We start from the raw sequence: 19,915 nt of genomic DNA, 5'->3' as shown, positions 1-19,915 counted from the left end.
ACCCTAAACCCTAAACTCTAAACTCTAAATCGGGCTAAATTTTACTTCACAAAACATGAAGAAAAAAAAGTTCATATTCTTCACGAACAATATTATCTTGAATGTTATTTTTGTCGATCGTTTTCCCGCCTAAATATTAACATTCATCACGAAGTGTCTCTTCTAAATGTTCATATTTTTGTGTGATCTTGATGCCGGGAAAAAAAATTTCCAAAAAAAATGAGAAAAAAAATTGCTTCCCCCCGATTGGTTACTTCCCCATTGATCCTGCCCATATATATATCGGTCACTGCAGTAATATTAACCGAACAGTAGCAAACAATAGGAGAGAGGTTACGGTGTTTTGTGGTGTTTCGATGGGTTGGCGGTTTAATAGAAAAATAGAAAACATAATCGATTTACTGTAGCAATGAGATGAGGTTCGAGTGGTTTTAGTTTTCTAAACAGGGAGACAGAAAATAGATGCGTAGCAGATGGGTTTAGGTGGTAGTTCTCGATGGTGACTGAAAATAGAAACATATTAGTAGTTGTAGCAGTTAAATAACAGTAACAGGTTAGATGCGAGTAGTAGCAGCAGTTACGGTTATGGTTTGGTGTTGGTGATCAAAGAAAAACATAATACAACGAGCAAGGGCGTTGATGGTTGTTGTTGTGGTTATGAGGTAGTGATGCTTATGGTGTTCTTGTGGTGTTTGCCGAAGAGAAATATTGTAGTGACAGTTGGGTTTATATCGAGCACGTAATGGTGATGGTGATCGGTTAAGAGTGGTGGATAGAGGTGATAGAACCTGATGAAGGTGTTGGGTAATAGTTACGATGGTTGATGAGAATGGTGATGAAGGTCTCGTTGATGGTGTTGAACCGGTAAAGAAGGTGGTTTCATGGTGACAAAGGTGGTCATGGGTGTCTATATATATATATATATATATATATATATATATATATATATATGCATAATATAAAGATTAGATAGATAATAGAAAATAAATAAAGAAGTGGGCGTACGTGAAGCTCGATGGAGAGGGTGGCGGTTTATGGTGATCATGAGTGTGCTCCGGTGATTGTGGTTGGCGATCTTGGTGATAGTCGATGGTTTATAGTGTGTGGTTCTCGGTTGGTTCATGAGTGTATATATATATATATATATATATATATATATATATATATATATATATATATATATATATATATATACAAATTTAGTTACAGTTCATAACAATAATTGGAATAATATAATAATAATTAGTAAACATAGTGCAAGTGGAATGAATCATACACAGTAATGCAGCCTTTAAATTTAACTCTTTCTACCGACGGTTTTACACAGACTGGGTTTCGTACTCCGTTGATAATCAGGGGCGGATAAAAGTCTTCGAAAAAATTCCAAATTTTTAGATTAACTATATTTATTTATTTTGGTCATAATGGTATAAAATTCGATCCTTAATTTTTTAAATAAAAATTACATCAACTGTCCCTCTCAATTCTGGGTAAAAATATAAAAAGTGTTAAAACTTAACAAATAGTTCCTAAATACATTTTTAATAAGCCTAAAATTTATAGAACTCATTTTCGGATCACCGTTTATTTTAAAATAATATAAGTTTGAATTTAACTTGTTTAATATCAATCGGAACATCAATGAGTATTACGATTATTTAATATTTATTATTTTTTTATATACTTTATTTGTATATAGATATGTTTTAAATAATAATAATTATTTTTACATAATTAATTTCTAACAATTACATCATAAATTATATTTCAAATTATATATATATATATATTTAAACATATACATATCTATTTACAAATAGTTGTTCGTGAATCGTCGGGTATGGTCGAAGGTCAATTGAATATATGAAACAGTTCAAAAATTTTGAGACTCAGTATTACAGACTTTGCTTACCGTGTCGAAATCATATAAAGATTAAGTTTAAATTTGGTCGGAAATCTCCGGGTCGTCACAATCATAACATCATATGAACAAATAACGAGATCTATGAAATCATTCAACTTCTAAAAATAAAAATAAAAATTAATGAAAGATCTTGAAAGAAAAAAAAAAAAAAAAAAACAAGTATTGCCTTTGGATTACAAATTGAGCATATGCCTAATGGTTTACTTGTACATCAAACAAACTATACCGAAAAGATTTTAAAACATTTTTAAAGACAAAACCATTGGTTGATATATCACTCAATATTGACACTGATCCATTTCATCCCCGTGAAGATCATGAAGATCTTTACAGATCAGAAGTTCCATATCTTAGTGCAATTGAGGTTATTATGTATTTTACAAATCGTACAAGATCTGACATTTCTTTTGCAGTTAATTTATTGACAAGGTTCAGCTCAACCCCTACAAAAAGACATTGAAATGGGATCAAGCAGATATTTTGATACCCTTGAAGAACTGCTGATTTAAAATTATTTTATTCTAACGCTTCAAAACAAGATTTGGTTGATTATGTATATGCAGGTCATTCATCAAATCCTCATAAAGATAAATCTCAAACTCGATATGTATTCCTAAATGGAGGTACCACAAAATTATGACATTCTTAAAACAAACACTTGTTGCAACATCATCAAATCATGACGAAGTGATTGCATTATATGAAACTACTCAAAAATGTGTTTGGTTGAGATCAATGACACAAATCATTATTGATTCTTGTGGACTAGAACGCTATAAAAGACCAACAACTATCTTCACCAACAACTATTTATGAAGATAATGCAGCTTGCATAATACAAATGAAAGAAGAGTATCAAAAGTGACAGAACAAATTATAAATGCTGACGAGGCGCCAAAGCCATAGACGGTCTTAACGGCCATAAGTTTGATGGTAAAGAATGGTATGTTGGTAAGGCTCAGAAAAGACTAAAAGGGAATAGGAATTGAAAAAAGGGTTTGAGCAAACCATGAAGGAGACTGTAGACAAATCACAAGGGCTAAACTTGTACATAAAAGATTTAGATGATACAGTTTCAGATGAAAACCTCATATTCTTCTCATATACTCAAGATCTCGTAAAAGACAACCAGATTAAAATGAGATATGTTCAATCAACAACTCTGCTGATCTTTATACCAAAGCACTGTCAACCGCTGTTTTCAGAACACACGTTCACAATATTGGCATGAGGCAAGTTCAAAAGATGTGACGACTCATCGATATCTACTTGAGGGGGAGTCAACTCTATACTGCACTCTTTTTTCCTTGACTAAAGTTTTTATCCCACTGGGTTTTTCTTTAGCAAAATTTTTAACGAGGCAGTACTAGTTGCTCTATAATGAACTAAAATTGTCATCCAATGGGGAGTGTTGTAATATGCTAAAGTCAATATTGGATCACAATTTTACTATTTCACCTAACATAAATGATTGAAGAGTGCGGATGTATAGTACAATTTTAGTAATATAAATATGCACTCAGTTGTGAAGGATATTGTACACATTCATCATTCAATAATATCTTTACTCCCTTATTTCTTCTTTATTAGTAATCACAAATTGAGCAATGGGCTACTAAAAATGTAGTTATGAACTCCTAAATTTATAACAGTTTGGTATTAGTCATTGCTATGGATTTTCTTTTTTTTTTTTCAAAAAAATTTCACCAAGCATGTTATAAGGTTGGATAAATATCCAAGCTTCTACTGTTTGTGGTGTTGAAATTGCATGTCTTTCTAATCTCTTAAGGTTGAAATGCTTCTACATATTTGCTGATCCTCTTACAATATCATGATCATAACAATATCATCTTTCAATATCTCACCCTTTTAAATCATCATATAAAATGCATGTTTCTACTTTACCATAACAAATTTTTTTTAAAAAGAACCCGCGAATTTGCGGGTCTTTAACTAACTAGTGAATGAATTATATACCTCTCCTATCTCACTGTCTATCTCATACGGAGTATACAGATAGATACAGATAACAGATACAAAACACATGGGGTTTGCAGCCATAAAAGCGAATTCCATTTTTCATCACCCCATAAATAAAAAATTCAAGTCAACTTCATACTTTATTTCACGTTCTTCATTCATACGATCCAACCTCTTATTTTCTTTTACATTTCTTCAGTTATAACAATTTTCAGATCTCAATTACAATTCCCCCAAACACCGTTTCTTTCATCAGGGCAGGTACGACTAATCGATCCCCCATATATAATTCATTTCTTCAATTTTGTTCGAACAATAGGTTTGAAGCTCAGGATCATGGCTGGGTTCCCAATTTTAGTTTCTGTGCAACTATTACGATGTTAGAATTTGATACAATGTTCAATTATAGTTACTTTACTTTTTACCTTTAATAATAGTGGTTATAGAATAAATTATAAATTATCACTATCAAATCTTCTTCTTTCGTAGCATTATTTTCTTGATATACATTTTAACTTCAGGTCAATAATATTTCTATATTTCTTTTTTCTTCAATATTGTCATGATCTAGTTTATGGATACTATATATTATTTTATTTTTTAAAATTGTTTATGTTGATATTGAATAAATATAGTATGTGTTATGTTTGTGAGTTTGACTAATTTTTTAAATTGTTTATAAAAGTACTGGTGCATGATTTTTTATATTTTTTAATTTATGGGTTACAGACAGTAATAATTCTATTCCTGCATCTAAAGAATATTTCTTGTCTGTTGAAAAAAGCTACTTTAGCAATATATATTGTTCTTTTGGGCTTGAAACAAGTTTTTATCTTGGGATTGGTTTTTAGGAATTAATTTAAGGGCTGACTTGCGTAGTTATATTGCTAAAGGCTTGGTTGTGTTTAGTATTGGTTCAATGTTGTCTCTGGTTCACTGGTTTGTTCAAATAGATAGTTGTAACTAAATTAGATCATCAAATTTATTTTAATTTAATTTATGTTTTCACCTAAAAATATCATTAAAGGCCAAATATATATCTCCTTGGACCACTTGTGAATTTGTGATCACTCTTTGATTTTTGTTGAGAAAATGCTCATAAAACGGAATCTGTCAACTATGCATCACATGGTTTATATAACAAAAACTCTGATTCGTGCTATGCAGGTTTAACTAGTTACATCAATGAAGAACCGAGAGTTGAATCCCGAGGACTTTTTGAAGGAATTTCGTATTCCTAATCATATCCTTATTCCGGGTGGAGAAGTCGAGCTTCTTGTTGATGCACCTTCATGCCCCACGCTTGTATTTATCAACTCCAAAAGTGGTGGTCAATTGGGTAGTCAACTTCTTGTCACGTACCGTTCTGTTCTAAATGCGAACCAGGTATATTTGATTATTTGCTCTTATACTCTACAACTATTGATTGCCAGGTCTTAATTTATGTTGGTTTACCTACAAGGTATTTGATTTAGGTGAAGATGCTCCTGATAAAGTGTTAAGAAAAGTGTATGGAACCATAGAAAGCCTTAAGCTTACTGGAGATGAATTAGCTACCAAAATAGAGAAGAAATTGCGAGTAATTGTAAGTTGATTTAAGTTTTATGTTGTTAATTGTAATAAAGTGTTTATGTTGTGGTTAAAATGTTAATTGATGACGTGGCAGGTTGCTGGCGGAGATGGAACTGCTGGTTGGTTGCTTGGAGTTGTTAGTGATCTCAAATTAAGTCATCCACCGCCAATAGCAACAGTGCCTTTAGGAACGGGAAACAATCTCCCATTTGCATTTGGTTGGGTAAGAATTAGAACAAATACATGTAATTATCTTTGTTATTTGAATTACAATAGAACGTGCAGTTATATCCTAATATATCGGTGATTAGAAGTCTGGATTCTAGTCAATGATAGGGAAGGCTTACATCAAACTTTATGTAACAGTTAGAGGTGGCAAACTGGGTGGGTTCTTCTGGTTGCGTTATGGGTCAAATCGGGTTTGTGTCCAAATGGTTAGGTTGGACTGACCCGCAAACACTTTGTTTATTTAGAGTTGTACACATGGTGATTACACTTTTGGTGACCTTTGACCTACTTGACAATTCATTCCATATTCATTTTAGCTAAGCTATCCATTTGATCCGTTAGGGACACCTTATAGCTGATTCCATAAACGGGTCAAATTTACCACTTCTAAATTGATATTGTCACTTTTTGTTCTTCTGTAACTCTGGTATTGTGTTTTTTCAGGGAAAAAAGAACCCAGGAACAGATCATGAATCTGTTTTGAGTTTTTTGAAGAAAGTACTCGAAGGAAAAGAAATGGAGATTGACAGGTATTTCTACTTTTATATTTTATAGTTGATAGTTGATGAAAAGGTGTTGATGTGTTAATGATATTATACACCTTATTTTCATTATGATTGACTTTTCACATAATACAGTTGGCATATTCTTATGAGGATGAAATCTGCTCCGAAAGAACGTTCTTGTGCTCCCATTGCCCCTTTGGAGCTGCCACATTCGTTGCATGCATTCAGTCGCGTGTCTGATACAGACGAATTAAATGTGGTAATGTATTTGTTTATAATTTTTTCCTCTTACAGTAGAAAAAACTTGTTTTTTCATTTTATTTCAAATTGGTTGTTGCGTATCTTGTTAATGTGTTCTTGGTAAATGTTGTCAGTCGGGTTATGACACATATCGTGGAGGCTTCTGGAACTATTTCAGCATGGGTTAGTCTCAACTGTTAACTTTTAATCTTCTAAATGTTATCATAATCAAGTAGTTTCTGAAATGGATAGTTTAATATTTTGTATTTGTATACATAGGGATGGATGCTCAAGTATCTTATGCATTTCATTGTGAGCGGAAGTTGCATCCAGAAAAATTTAAAAATCAGTTAACAAATCAGGTATTGTACAACACTATGTCATCAGTGAATGAAAGTGATATAATTTTAGGTTATTGTCAAAAAATACAAAGTTCGGTTTGCATATTACATGCAAAAGGGAAGTAGTTTGAGTTAATTCTTATACTCCGTATTTTACTTCAAATTCAATGCCTTAGTGTGTATGTATGTTATGTACTGAAATTAAATAAAAGACTGGGTATCTATCTATATAACATTATAACTGTTAACATAATTTTAAATGATTATTATATATGGTTGTATAGCTTTTAAATCTTCAAAAAACACATCATAATGCATATAATCTATGTTATTTCCCATCGTCACGTGTGTGCTTGTTTACCTTGTAGGGCACATATGCAAAGATTGGGTGTACTCAAGGGTGGTTCGCAGCATCTCTCTTCCACCCTTCTTCAAAGTAAAGTTCTTGACCTTGTTCATTACGGAGTAAAAAATTGCTGCCAAAATTCAACATATGTATATATTTATTTATATAATCTTTATAGAAAAATGGGATGTTCCTTATTGGACGGGGGTTGTTGACCATTTTGTTGATTGCAGGAATATAGCCCAACTTATGAAGGTTAAGATTCTGCAAAGGCATGGGGGATGGAAAGACCTCAAAATACATCATAGGTAATATAACTAAATACATTTCATTCTGTTATATTCATGTTAAAAAAACTCCATAGATGTTTACTTTTTTGTGTTTCAAGTCATCTAATGTAGTACGATTTTTCTTGAGTTGCAGTATCAGGTCAATTTTATGCCTCAACTTGCCTAGCTTCTCCGGGGGACTCAATCCTTGGGGAACACCAAACCATAACAAAACTCGTGATGTTCGCCACATTCTCTCTCTATATATTTTTTTAATATAGATATCTTACCTATTTTTACTTTTAAGTAGTCTCATTTTAGGATAAATTAGATGGCTAATGATTGTGCTCCAATTTTTTTTTTTTTTTTTTTTTTTTTTTTTTGTCAGAGAGACTTGACACCACCATATGTTGACGATGGGCTTATTGAGATTGTTGGTTTTAGAGATGCATGGCATGGCCTTGTGCTGCTCGCCCCAAAGGGACATGGTACCCGTCTTGCACAGGTTCAAACTGAATCCAAACTCTTACATAGGGTGTGACTTATCTTCGATGGGTCAAATGGGTCATAGATACTCTGTCGCCCAAAATCTATATGACAGCAGACTACCCAGAATCATACATTATGTATTATTATCATTATAAATAAATAAATGTATCAGTGAAGAACTAATTGTGGGTCGACCTAACCTGACCTGGCCCATTCCAACCCTTACAAAAAGAATTTCTTGTTTCAACTTGACCCAATTTTGACCCATTACTCATCCTACTAAACAACCAACCCATCTTGCCACCTTCACCGTTCATTCAGATTTTTTTCCGTCTCGTTCTTTTATAAGGCTATTAAAGACTGAATTGATTTTTTATCCTTTGGTTTAGACACATCGAGTCAGATTTGAGTTCCATAAGGGTGCAGCTGATTGCACGTATATGCGAATGGATGGGGAACCATGGAAACAACCTCTACCAGTAGACGATGACACCACTGTTGTTGAAATCTCACATCTTGGACGAGTCAAAATGCTTGCTACACAAAATTGCGTAGCAAAAAGTGTTAATGATCCATCCACTCCCCATTCTTATGAAGATGGTGATGACAGTGAGAATGACGATTATACCCCTAAAGGTGAAGAATGGAGAAAGTTTGGTGCAGCTGATACATTTAAGATCCCGGAAGATGTGGACATTTCTCTTCTCAGTTAGGATGTTTCTTTCTTAGTGGTCGAATTGGGTACAATATTTTAGGATTGAAATTGATATCCCTTTAGATTTTTTATTATGAACTTGTAGATATTATTATCAAATGATGCTCATCTTGAATTAAAACTTATTTTGAACTATGTTTGCATGTGTGAGGTTGCTTTATGATATCTTATTTTACATTAACAGTAAAAGAATGTGTTTTTCACTATTCAGATACCCATTGAGAGATTTCTTTTTTTACTCAAAAGTACGCGTCCTATTTAGAAAATCACGTGATCGTGTTTGATCTTTTTTATCTAGTCACAAGTTGTTTACCTAGTGAGGTTTGAAGCTGAAAGACTAAACATCCGTGATACTAATGGTTTAGAAATCTGGTTGTTCCGTATGCAAATTTATATATTTGGCGTTAGACAAATTGCGGGAAAAAAAAAACTGAAATTGCAACAAATATTGCACGTCTTCCAATAACAACAAATTCTGAATTTTGATTTAGAAGGAAAAAACAAGCATAACCGTTATTAAGGGAGTTGGTGGTAGGATGTCATTCAGATTAATCATTCAACGCTAATCATTTAGTTTTATCAAACGCATCCTCAGATGTGTCAATTTCAAATCTTCACAAATAAATATTTTCGGGGTCAGATAAAAGGTTTGTATACGATCACATACATATACACCGATAAAACCATGTACATTTAATTTCAATATAGATAGATTTAGCTTCGATTAAATAATTGCGTACATTTAAATGTAAGCAGATTTAGCTTTGATTAAACTTCGTACATTTATATTGCTGATGTACAGATTTAGCTTCGATGTAAAAAGATATATATACATTCATGTATTGTTTATTTCAAGATACTCTGTTATGATAATAAGAATTGCCTTTAAAAAAAATTATACTAATAAGAAAGAATTATAACAGTAATATTACTCACGTGATCAGTTGGCTGCTTGTGAACTCTCCCTGCCTAGTTCTTAACGAATTCAGCATTTATAAGAACAATAATCCACTACATTCAGGTTTCTAACATAGCAAACTTAATTTTATACTAATATTTGAATTTAATAATTTTTAAATTAAATAAGTTTGAAGAATGGGTGACACACAAGTAGGAAAACAAATGGAAGAAGAGAAAATACCTATGATGTCCCCTTACAAAATGGGGAAATTTGAGCTTTCTCACAGGTACTGCATTACTATACTTTTGGATGTATGAATCAACAAATTATCATACCTCTAATTGTTTCTCATTATTACAAGTACATCTAATATCTAATGATGTTATACTGTTGAATTGGCTGGATTTATCAAGTTTTAAATGACTTTGATTATGCATATCTTCTTCATAATCGTGCATGCAGAGTAGTTTTGGCCCCTCTAACAAGATCAAGATCCTTTGGAAATGTCCCTCAGCCACATGCAGTCTTATACTATTCACAAAGGACAACCAAAGGAGGCCTTCTTATTTCTGAAGCCGCTGGAGTTTCCGATACAGCTCAAGCGTACGTATAAACATATACCCTGACATTTCTGTTCTTTTTTTTAGTTATATTGTGGCAGTCAGGCACTCAGGCAGAGACGGTAGTTACCGGGGACAATCCCCAAGCATTTGGGTTATTAGACCACTTCCAACGAGGGCCGCCCTCAAGCATTTTCATCGAGGGCTCCATTAGCATGCCCTTAGCCCTCACTAGCCCTCACCAGTTTCGCCCTCAAATTTTTCTTAAAATAGCATCTTTGAGAACCGAATGCTTCTCTTTCTTCATTTAAATCTGTATTATATATTTGTACTCCTAGATAATAAACTTGTACTTATTTTATTAAATTAATTTTGTGAGGTATGTAACGAGGAGAAAGTATGTCATGGTTGGTAGTGGTGTGTTTGACTATTTTCTTCCCTACCCAAAACGCATTAAGCAATGACTAATATGACCAAAATTTTGGTTGTATTTAAACCTTATTTAGTGCATCGTGATGGAGCCAAAATCACCACCATCACGCCCCCATGGCCCCATCACGCCACTATGGGGCGTGATGGAGGGAAAAAACCTCATGCGTGATGAGTCCATCACATGTGGTTGATGGGGTTTTAAGCCAATCAGATTTTTTTCTTTCTTTTTATTTTATAAATACCTCATTTATTATACAAAAGTGGGACCAAATACCTCATCACATAACCATCACCCCATGCCACTACAAACTCCATCACGCCATCACCCTATCACCTTTACCACATCAGCACTATACCTCACAAAAACGTAAAAAAAACCCATCTACCCCCATCACCCCTAAATAAGGTCTTAATAGATATGGAAATGCAGGGGCTGAAGTTAGTGTAAGCCAAAGGGTACCGGCCACACCTTCGATAAAATTTCTAGTGTAATATTTATGGGTTTTAGGTTTTTATTTTTTTACTATTTGTCCTCAAGTTATTAGTTCCGCCCTCCATATTAAGATCTTCAAGTTCCGCGCCACTGAGTTCTTGTACTTTCTACCCCAAGAGAAAGTTTCAAGCACTAATTAGAGGCAGTTTAAGAAAGTTGAAAAATAGTCAAACAGTTTCATTAAAAAACAAACTATAAATAATGTTTTGCATGTGTTTGTATTGATGTTTAAGGTATCGAGATATGCCTGGTATATGGACAAAGGAACAAGTTGAAGCCTGGAAACCAATTGTGGATGCTGTTCATGCCAAAGGTGGAATATTTTTCTGTCAAATTTGGCATGCCGGAAGGGTTTCGAATAGCGGTATGATCATTCATATCGATAAATTTGCATCAATTCATTGTGTCATTGGTTAAACTACACCAACTTTTTTGTTTCTAAACGTCGTAAACATGAGCTATTATTTAACTTAAAACTTAACCGTCGATCTCTTCATTTATTGAACAGTCTTTCAGCCAAACGGGCAAGCCCCGATATCATCCACCGACAACGGACTACCGCCACAAGTACGAGCGAATGAAATTAATGTTGTAGAATTTTCACCTCCAAGGAAGTTAAGTACAGAGGAAGTTCCTACTGTTGTTAACGATTTTAGACTTGCTGCAAAAAATGCAATTGAAGCTGGTATGAGTTACCTATTTTTCGAGCTATTTATACCTAATGATAAAATCTTTACGTAAAGGGTGAAATGATACTTGTAACTAAAAATGTTATATTTTTAGGTTTTGATGGAGTTGAGATCCATGGGGCTCATGGTTATCTAATTGACCAATTCTTGAAAGATGGAATAAACGACAGGAAAGATCGGTATGGTGGCTGTCTAGAAAACCGTTGCAGATTTGCTCTAGAAATAGTAGAGGCAGTTGTAGATGAGATAGGGGCAGATAAAGTAGGCATTCGATTATCTCCATTTTCGAGCTACTCACAATCAAGTGACTCGAATCCAGAGGCTTTAGCTCTTTACATGGCTGAATCTTTGAATAAATATAAGATACTCTACTGCAGTGCAGTTGAACCAAGGATGAAGACCATAGACGAAAAAGTAGTTTGTCCTTACAGTCTCGTTCCAATGAGAAAATCGTTCAAAGGGACTTTTATTTCCGCCGGTGGTTATGATATGGAAGAAGGAAATAATGTTGTGGCTGAAAGGCGAGCAGATCTTGTGGCGTACGGTCGTTTGTTTATATCAAATCCCGATTTGCCTAAAAGATTTGAACTTAAGGCTCCTCTAAACAAGTACAACAGGGAGACGTTTTATACACCTCATCCTGTTATTGGCTACACTGATTATCCGTCCCTTGAAACTAGAGTTTAAATTCACTAGAAGTGAAAAGCCCACTGTGTTTGAAAAAATAGACAAAGATTTCGATGAGTTGGTAATCTTGTGAAAATAAGTGCACCCTACGTGTTAGTTAATTACGTTCTGTAGGTAGTTACCAAATGACAGTATGATGTTCATTTCTTGTTTTTGTTACTTCAGAATAAACAAGGAAATTTTTCATGTAAGCCGTGTTTGATGTTCATTTGTTGATTGTTGAATGTTTATAGCAGCATGAACAAAATCAAACATCAAACATGGAAGTAATATGAGATGTGTAAGATTTATGTTCTATAAATATGAGTTTATGTGGTCAGGCACTCACACTAAATATTACAGCATATATTTGTTGATATATAATTATAACCTTGGTTATTTTGAAATATAATGGAACCTGCAATAATATTCCAATATATTGGTTATTATTTATTAAAATTCTGGATCCAATGAAGTCAATGATAGGGAAGGCTTGATCCTGTTAGATCAATGTTCTATAACAGTTAAAGGTGGCAACCTGGGTTAGGCTGTTATGGTAACATGTCAAATTGGGTTTGTGTCCAAATGTGTTTGGTTGGACTGACCCACAAACACTTGGTTTAATTAGAGTTGCATGCATTTTGAATACACTTTTGGTGATCTTTGACCCACTTGACACATTATTCCATTTATGCATAATCTGTTAGTTGACAAAACACGTTGCAGATGTTTACTTTCTTGTGTAACCATTTTTCTTTAGTTGCAGTGTCAGGTCACTCTTTGGGGGACTAAATCCTTGGGGAACACCGAACCATAACAAAACTCGTGATGTTCACCTCATCCTTTTTCTATAACTTTTTAAATTTAAAAAATGTCTAATTTGTTATTTTCACTTTCCAGGTAGTCCCATTTTAGGATAAATTGGAAGACTAATGATCTTGCTCCAGATATTATGTTGTTTGTCAGGGAGAAAAATTAAAACAGTATGTTATTCACGTGACCAGTAGGATGCTTGTGAACTCTCTCTGCCTCGTTCTTAACGAATTCAGCATCTATAAGAGCAGTAATCCACTATATTCAGGTTTCTAGCGTAACAAACTTAATTTTATATGAATATTGGAATTTAATTATTTAAATAAATAAGTTTGAAGAATGAGTGACGCACAAGTAGGAAAACAAATGGAAGAAGAGAAAATACTTCTTATGTCCCCTTACAAAATGGGGAAATTTGAGCTTTCTCACAGGTATTGCATTAATTTTTAAGGTTTTCTTTGTTTGAGGCGAGTAATCCATACTCTATTGTTTGTAGCTCATGAGGAATCAACAAATAATCTTAACCCTAATTGTTTCTCATTATCATAAGTATATCTGATTTTGTTAGCAACTTAACTATGTTGGTTTCAATGAAATGATGTTAAACTATTTGATTGGCTGGATTAATTAAGTTATAAATGACCATAATTGTTATGCATTGTCTCCTTTATGATCATGCATGCAGAGTTGTTTTGGCACCTGTAACAAGATCAAGATCTTTTGGAAATGTCCCTCAGCCACATGCAGTCTTATACTATTCACAAAGGACAACCAAAGGAGGCCTTCTTATTTCTGAAGGCGTTGGGGTTTCTGATACAGCTCAAGGGTATAAACATATACTTTGACACTTTTATGCTTCTGATTAATTTGATTCACAAATTTAATAATTCAAAGCCTTATAGACCATATATCCCAACATAGTCTAGTAGTTGGGGTTACGGGATAACGTGGTTAAGGGCCGTACATCTGAGTTTACTCCCATTTTGTAGGTACCCTGAAACCGTATCCAAAAAGGAGGCGGTGGAAGAAAGTTGATAAATAGTCAAATGATTTCACAGAAAACTATAAATAATGTTGCATGTGTTCGATTAATGTTTAAGGTTTTAGTCAAATAATTTCATTGACAACCTTAAATAATGTTGCATTTGTTCGTTATTTATGTTTAAGGTATCGAGATACACCAGGTATATGGACAAAGGAACAAGTTGAGGCCTGGAAACCAATTGTGGATGCTGTTCATGCCAAAGGTGGTATCTTTTTTTGTCAGATTGTGCATGTAGGAAGGGCTTCGAGTAATGGTAGATATTATAGATTGATTTGCATCTATTCATCGTATCATTGGTTTAAATGCACCAACCTTTTCCGTAATCATAAAGATTATCTATATCTATTAATTGAACAGGCTTTCAGCCAAACGGACAAGCCCCGATATCTTCTACAGACAAAGATTTAACACCTCAGGTTAGAGGCAATGGCATTGATGTTGCACAATATTCACCTCCAAGGAGGTTAAGTACAGAGGAAGTTCTGGTTGTTGTTAACGATTTTAGACTTGCGGCAAGAAATGCAATTGAAGCTGGTATGCGTTACTTACTTAGGGTGTATTTCTTTACCTCTTAATTGAATGGTTCGGCGCTAAATATTGAAACCATTCCATTCAATGCATTTATTTATGACCTCTGAATGGTGCTAAATGGTTCTGCATAGAATGTTGAATCATTCAAAGCTGAAATTCTCTCTTAACAATTGAGCACCTAAATATTATGTAATACTCTCATTTATTATATTAAATACACTTATTAAACAACTATATTGTAGGTTTTATTCATGTCAAAAGTTAATAAGGTAATTTTACATCATTCACATTATTAGTTCAAAATGATTTTCAAATAGGTTATTGTCATTTAGAAACAACTTCTTCATTCAGAACATTTGAATCATTCAGCGTTTAATAATTCAGTTTTATCATAAACACCCTTAGATACTGTCTGACTAATGTCTACAATGTCATATTGTAGATGGCTATATGGGTGGGCGGCCCTGTTTAAGGAATTGTGTCAATATTTTCTAACAAAATATATTTTCCTTTTAATGTACTGAATAGGTTTTGATGGAGTTGAGATCCATAGCGCTCATGGTTATCTAATCGACCAATTCCTAAAAGATGGAATAAACGACAGGACGGATCGGTATGGTGGTTGTCTAGAAAACCGTTGCAGATTTGCACTAGAAATAGTGGAGGCTATTGTAAATGAGATAGGAGCAGATAAAGTAGGCACTCGATTATCTCCATATTGTGACTACTTACAATCAGGTGACTCAAATCCAGAGGCTTTAGCTCTTTACATGGCTGAATCTTTGAACAAATATAAGATACTCTATTGCAGTGCAATTGAACCAAGGATGAAGACCATACAAGAAAAAGTAGTTTGCAGTTATAGTCTCATGCCAATGAGAAAATCGTTCAAAGGGACGTTTATTTCTGCGGGAGGTTATGATATGGAAGAAGGAAATAATGTTGTGGCTGAAAACCGAGCGGATCTTGTGGCATATGGTCGTTTGTTTATATCAAATCCTGATTTGCCAAAAAGATTTGAACTTAAGGCTCCTCTAAATGACTACAACATGGAGACAATTTATAAACCTCATCCTGTTATTGGCTATACTGATTATCCGTCCCTTGAAACCAGAGTTTAGTTTGCTAGAGTTGAAAAGCACGTGAGTTCGAAAAATAAATAGAGATTTCGATGAGTTGGTTTCTTTCTTTTGTTTAGTTCGGCTTGGTGTTGTTTATTAGTTGCTTTGATTTGCAGCAAGTGTTTTTGTGTATTTTGCTCTTTTTAGGTGCTTGTGTTTGTTTGCTTTGTATCATTTAGTTTTTACGGGGGATAGTTTGTCCCAGAGTGTAAGGCTCAGATTTAGTTAGATTTTGCTTTGTTAGTTAGAGTTTGTTTTACTGGTCCCGAGTCTTGCTGCGAGTTGTTGGTTGTACTCTTGTTCGTCTATCTTTAAAATTGTGAAATAAAGTGGTCTATAAGTGTTAGTTGTGACGACCCGGGAATTTCCGACTAAATTTAAACTTAATCTTTATATGATTTTGACATGATAAGCAAAGTCTGTAATGTGAATCTCAAAAACTTTGGAATTATATTCATGAAATCAATTACCCTTTTGACTATTCCCGACGATTCACGAACCTTAAATCATAAACAGACATGTAAATATAAATAACTATACATGTAAATAATTTTACATTATAAATTAAATATATTAATGAAATACTATTTAAAAATAAAGAAGTAAATTAGATGTATATAAATGGTCAATATTAACAAAGTATTAAAGGATATAAGTTGAGTTTAATTATTCCAATCTATAATTTATATATTTGGAGAATTTTAAAACATAATATTATATATGGTAGTTTGAATATATATATATATATATATATATATATATATATATATATATATATATATATATAAGTGTATGATTACTATACATAATTATTACTATATGTATGTTGTAAAAAATATATAAAGTATAAATATTATGTGTTGAACTTATAATAAATCATTCTATGTAAGTAATTATGTGATAATATTAATTTGATGTATTTATCAATATTATTATTACTAGTTTTATAATATTAATAGTATTATTATCTATTATTATCCATTATTAATTATTATAGTAAATTAAGAATAAAAGCATTCGGTGATATGTAGACAAAAGTGGCATAGAATTCAATTCTGTTCTTTTCCCTTTCATACTGTATTCCTTTTTCACATTCATGAATTGGTTTCATTGTTTGTCATTCTCCTACATCGAATCCCTATCAATAACAATTAACAACTATCATTATTATATTAATTGTAAGCACCTACCCAATGATATGTGCATTATTACATACATGATAATCACACACATATAATTCATTTTTTTTCTTCTTCTTCTGAGACAAACGACCAATACCCTCCAACCCACTTCACCGTTGACATCAAGACAATCACCTTCATCATCGAAACCTTCCCCATGATCTTAATCAATCACCTGCAACACTATTCGAAACCATTATGTCCAACCATCACCTTGACACCCATGTAAACCACTTAACCACACCATCATCTATTTACTGTTATGTTCCTTTCGAACATATACCCAAATAATTAACGAAAAACCACCAAATATTTACCTGCTACTGCATTCACCGCTGTCCCTGCTTCATTCTACATCATCCACTCGATCACTGTGATTGTTCTCTTCTATTTTGTGTTCGACATCTCATCACCATCTTCTATCACCACACCTGCAAATCACCCTCTTATTCAACACCTTTTACCACAATATATGTATGTTGTTTCTGCAGCTGGGATCAATTATCAAAGAACACTATATTTATCTACTACAACTACTACGACTTACTTTTTGTTTGATCGACACCAACATAAGTTGCTACGCTGCAGGCCCCTGTTTTGGTCAAGCTATTCCATGGCTGCATATATTTCCTGTATTGCACACAATCACCAAGAATCTATCATGGTATCTGTTTCTGTCCAGGGCGAGTACACCATCACAACCATCGATAAAATTAGAAGGTTACTGCTATTCCTATTCAATGTCTACAGCCGGAATAAACTGCTAACTACATTCATTGTTTAATATCAGATAGTTAATGTTATATATAACATGATAAGCATCCTCAGAACCGATGACAATAGTGAAAACATTGATGTAATTGAAGTTATATCTAGGAAAAATCAACAGAAATCTCAATTAACAAACAAATTTCAAATCTTTTCTTATCATATTACCTTTCAGATGTTCCTCAAGAAGTTATTAAGAGATTGGCACCTATATTAGATTATGAAACCCATCACACTCAATGGAATCACCACCTGCAAAAATCATACTCACCCAAAATACCAAGAAAACCCTAATTAGAAAATTTTATATTATTATTCTAATCATTCAATTATTCAAACCAGGAATCTGTGTTATTTCTCTGTTCGAATAATTTAGTATACGGAGAATATCATTAATCAATTGACTGACTGATTACCTGATCGATTGGTGAGGAGTATCGAATAACGATGATTGAAAACGGATGATGATGATGACGAATCGTTTGATTTACTATTCAGTGTTGATTGCCATTCGGTTAATCTGTGAAGATGTTGAAATGATGATGATGATAAATTGGTGATCCGTTACACTTTGATGATGGTCACGGATCGATCGATCGATTGAAGGATCAAGAACACTTGTACCGTGATGTTTCTCTGCGAATTGCTTCTCCTCCTCTCGATCTACTTTTGAGCCACCAACAAACCACAGATCTTTTATATTAGGTATAATAATAATAATAATTATTATTATTATTATTAATATTATTATTATTATTATTATTATTATTATTATTATTATTATTATTATTATTATTATTTATTAATGTTATTATTATTGTTACAATTATTATTATTATTAGCATTATTGATGTTATTATTATATATTAATATTATTATTAGTATTATGGTTATTATTATTATTATTATCAATATTTTTATTATATGTATTATTATTATATCATTATTATTATCATTATTAGTGAAATTATTATTATTATAACTATTATTATTATTTTTAACATTATTATTACTATTATCATTATTACTATCATTATTTTTATTAAAACTATCGTTTTTATTATTAATTATCAATTTTTATTAAAGTTATTATCTTTAATAATATTAACATTTTTATTACTATTATTACTATTATTACTATCAATAATATTATTATCATTATTATAATTATTAACGTTATGATTACTAACATAAAGAATAAAGATACAAATAATATCATGAAAATGATTAAATTACAATGAATTATTATTATTATCATTATTTTAGTATTAATATAATTTTAACAAACAAATAATATTTATATAAAAATATATTTTTTTACATGTATCATAACTATATTAATATTACATATTGTTTTAAAATGAAATGTTATTATCATAAAATATTAATTAAATTACATACGATAGATAAACATATGTTAATATAATCGTATATATAAATATTAATTAGTTATCTAAAGTATATAAAATAGTTAAAACTAATTTATTTATTAATATCACATATAAATTATTAGGTATATTAATATTAATATATATATACTTGCTTAATTGTTATTATAAGTCTTAATATATCCACAAATGATATAGGTTCGTGAATCCGAGGTCAACCCTGCATTGTTCAGTTGTTCAATATAATCATATGTATTTTTACTACAAAATACATTAGGTGAGTTTCATTTTCCTTTTTACCCTTTATATTTTTGGGCTGAGAATACATGCGCAATTTTTATAACTGTTTTACGAAATAGACACAAGTAATCGAAACTACATTCTATGGCTGGATTATTAAACCGAATATGCCCCTTTTTAGTCTGGTAATCTATGAATTAGGGAACAGACACCCTAATTGACGCGAATCCTAAAGATAGATCTATCGGGCCCAACAAGCCCCATCCAAAGTACCTGATGCTTTAGTACTTCAAAATTTATATCATGTCCGAAGGAGGATCCCAGAATGATGGGGATATTCTTATATGCATATTGTGAATGTCGGTTACCAGGTGTTCAATCCATATGAATGATATTTTTGTCTCTATGCATGGAACGTATGCTTATGAGAAATGGAAATATGAAATCTCGTGGTCTATTAAAATTATGAAATGATTG

At 32.4% G+C, this 19,915-nt stretch overlaps 3 protein-coding genes across 5 annotated transcripts; all 3 read left to right on the top strand.

Annotated features, from left to right (window-relative positions):
* Positions 1-3,944: 3,944 nt before the first annotated feature.
* LOC139845045 (diacylglycerol kinase 5-like) lies at positions 3,945-8,745 on the top strand. The gene is made up of 13 exons (XM_071835270.1): positions 3,945-4,165; positions 5,072-5,290; positions 5,367-5,489; positions 5,571-5,699; positions 6,149-6,234; positions 6,343-6,469; positions 6,585-6,633; positions 6,730-6,812; positions 7,160-7,227; positions 7,371-7,445; positions 7,561-7,648; positions 7,795-7,911; positions 8,285-8,745. The coding sequence occupies exons 2-13, from the start codon at positions 5,090-5,092 to the stop codon at positions 8,606-8,608; spliced, it is 1,470 nt and encodes a 489-aa protein (XP_071691371.1). The 5' UTR covers positions 3,945-4,165; positions 5,072-5,089; the 3' UTR covers positions 8,609-8,745.
* Positions 8,746-9,705: 960 nt separating this feature from the next.
* On the top strand, positions 9,706-12,372 carry LOC139845046 (putative 12-oxophytodienoate reductase 11). 2 transcript variants are annotated; one of them, XM_071835271.1, is made up of 5 exons: positions 9,706-9,797; positions 9,974-10,114; positions 11,230-11,360; positions 11,505-11,681; positions 11,780-12,372. In XM_071835271.1, the coding sequence occupies exons 1-5, from the start codon at positions 9,706-9,708 to the stop codon at positions 12,370-12,372; spliced, it is 1,134 nt and encodes a 377-aa protein (XP_071691372.1). The 2 variants fall into 2 exon arrangements, with proteins under 2 accessions (XP_071691372.1, XP_071691373.1); XM_071835272.1 differs by having other exon boundaries at positions 9,754-9,805; positions 9,967-10,114.
* Positions 12,373-13,503: 1,131 nt separating this feature from the next.
* Positions 13,504-15,861, top strand: LOC139845043 (putative 12-oxophytodienoate reductase 11). Of its 2 annotated transcripts, none has more exons than XM_071835268.1 (5): positions 13,504-13,595; positions 13,850-13,990; positions 14,332-14,462; positions 14,567-14,743; positions 15,269-15,861. In XM_071835268.1, the coding sequence occupies exons 1-5, from the start codon at positions 13,504-13,506 to the stop codon at positions 15,859-15,861; spliced, it is 1,134 nt and encodes a 377-aa protein (XP_071691369.1). The 2 variants fall into 2 exon arrangements, with proteins under 2 accessions (XP_071691369.1, XP_071691370.1); XM_071835269.1 differs by having other exon boundaries at positions 13,531-13,595; positions 13,874-13,990.
* Positions 15,862-19,915: the final 4,054 nt, after the last annotated feature.

This window comes from Rutidosis leptorrhynchoides, chromosome 4, assembly GCF_046630445.1.
Source record: "Rutidosis leptorrhynchoides isolate AG116_Rl617_1_P2 chromosome 4, CSIRO_AGI_Rlap_v1, whole genome shotgun sequence".
NCBI lineage: Eukaryota > Viridiplantae > Streptophyta > Magnoliopsida > Asterales > Asteraceae > Rutidosis > Rutidosis leptorrhynchoides.
This window is presented reverse-complemented; position numbering and strand designations above follow the sequence as displayed.

Coding starts and splice junctions, on each gene's coding strand:
- LOC139845045 (XM_071835270.1), top strand. CDS start 5,090: ATGAAGAACCGAGAGTTGAATCCCGAGGACTTTTTGAAGGAATTTCGT. Junction 7,228..7,370: donor CTCTTCCACCCTTCTTCAAA/GTAAAGTTCTTG, acceptor TGTTGATTGCAG/GAATATAGCCCAACTTATGA. Junction 7,912..8,284: donor ATGGTACCCGTCTTGCACAG/GTTCAAACTGAA, acceptor CCTTTGGTTTAG/ACACATCGAGTCAGATTTGA.
- LOC139845046 (XM_071835271.1), top strand. CDS start 9,706: ATGGGTGACACACAAGTAGGAAAACAAATGGAAGAAGAGAAAATACCT. Junction 9,798..9,973: donor AAATTTGAGCTTTCTCACAG/GTACTGCATTAC, acceptor TCGTGCATGCAG/AGTAGTTTTGGCCCCTCTAA. Junction 10,115..11,229: donor GTTTCCGATACAGCTCAAGC/GTACGTATAAAC, acceptor TTGATGTTTAAG/GTATCGAGATATGCCTGGTA.
- LOC139845043 (XM_071835268.1), top strand. CDS start 13,504: ATGAGTGACGCACAAGTAGGAAAACAAATGGAAGAAGAGAAAATACTT. Junction 13,991..14,331: donor GTTTCTGATACAGCTCAAGG/GTATAAACATAT, acceptor TTTATGTTTAAG/GTATCGAGATACACCAGGTA. Junction 14,463..14,566: donor AGGAAGGGCTTCGAGTAATG/GTAGATATTATA, acceptor TTAATTGAACAG/GCTTTCAGCCAAACGGACAA.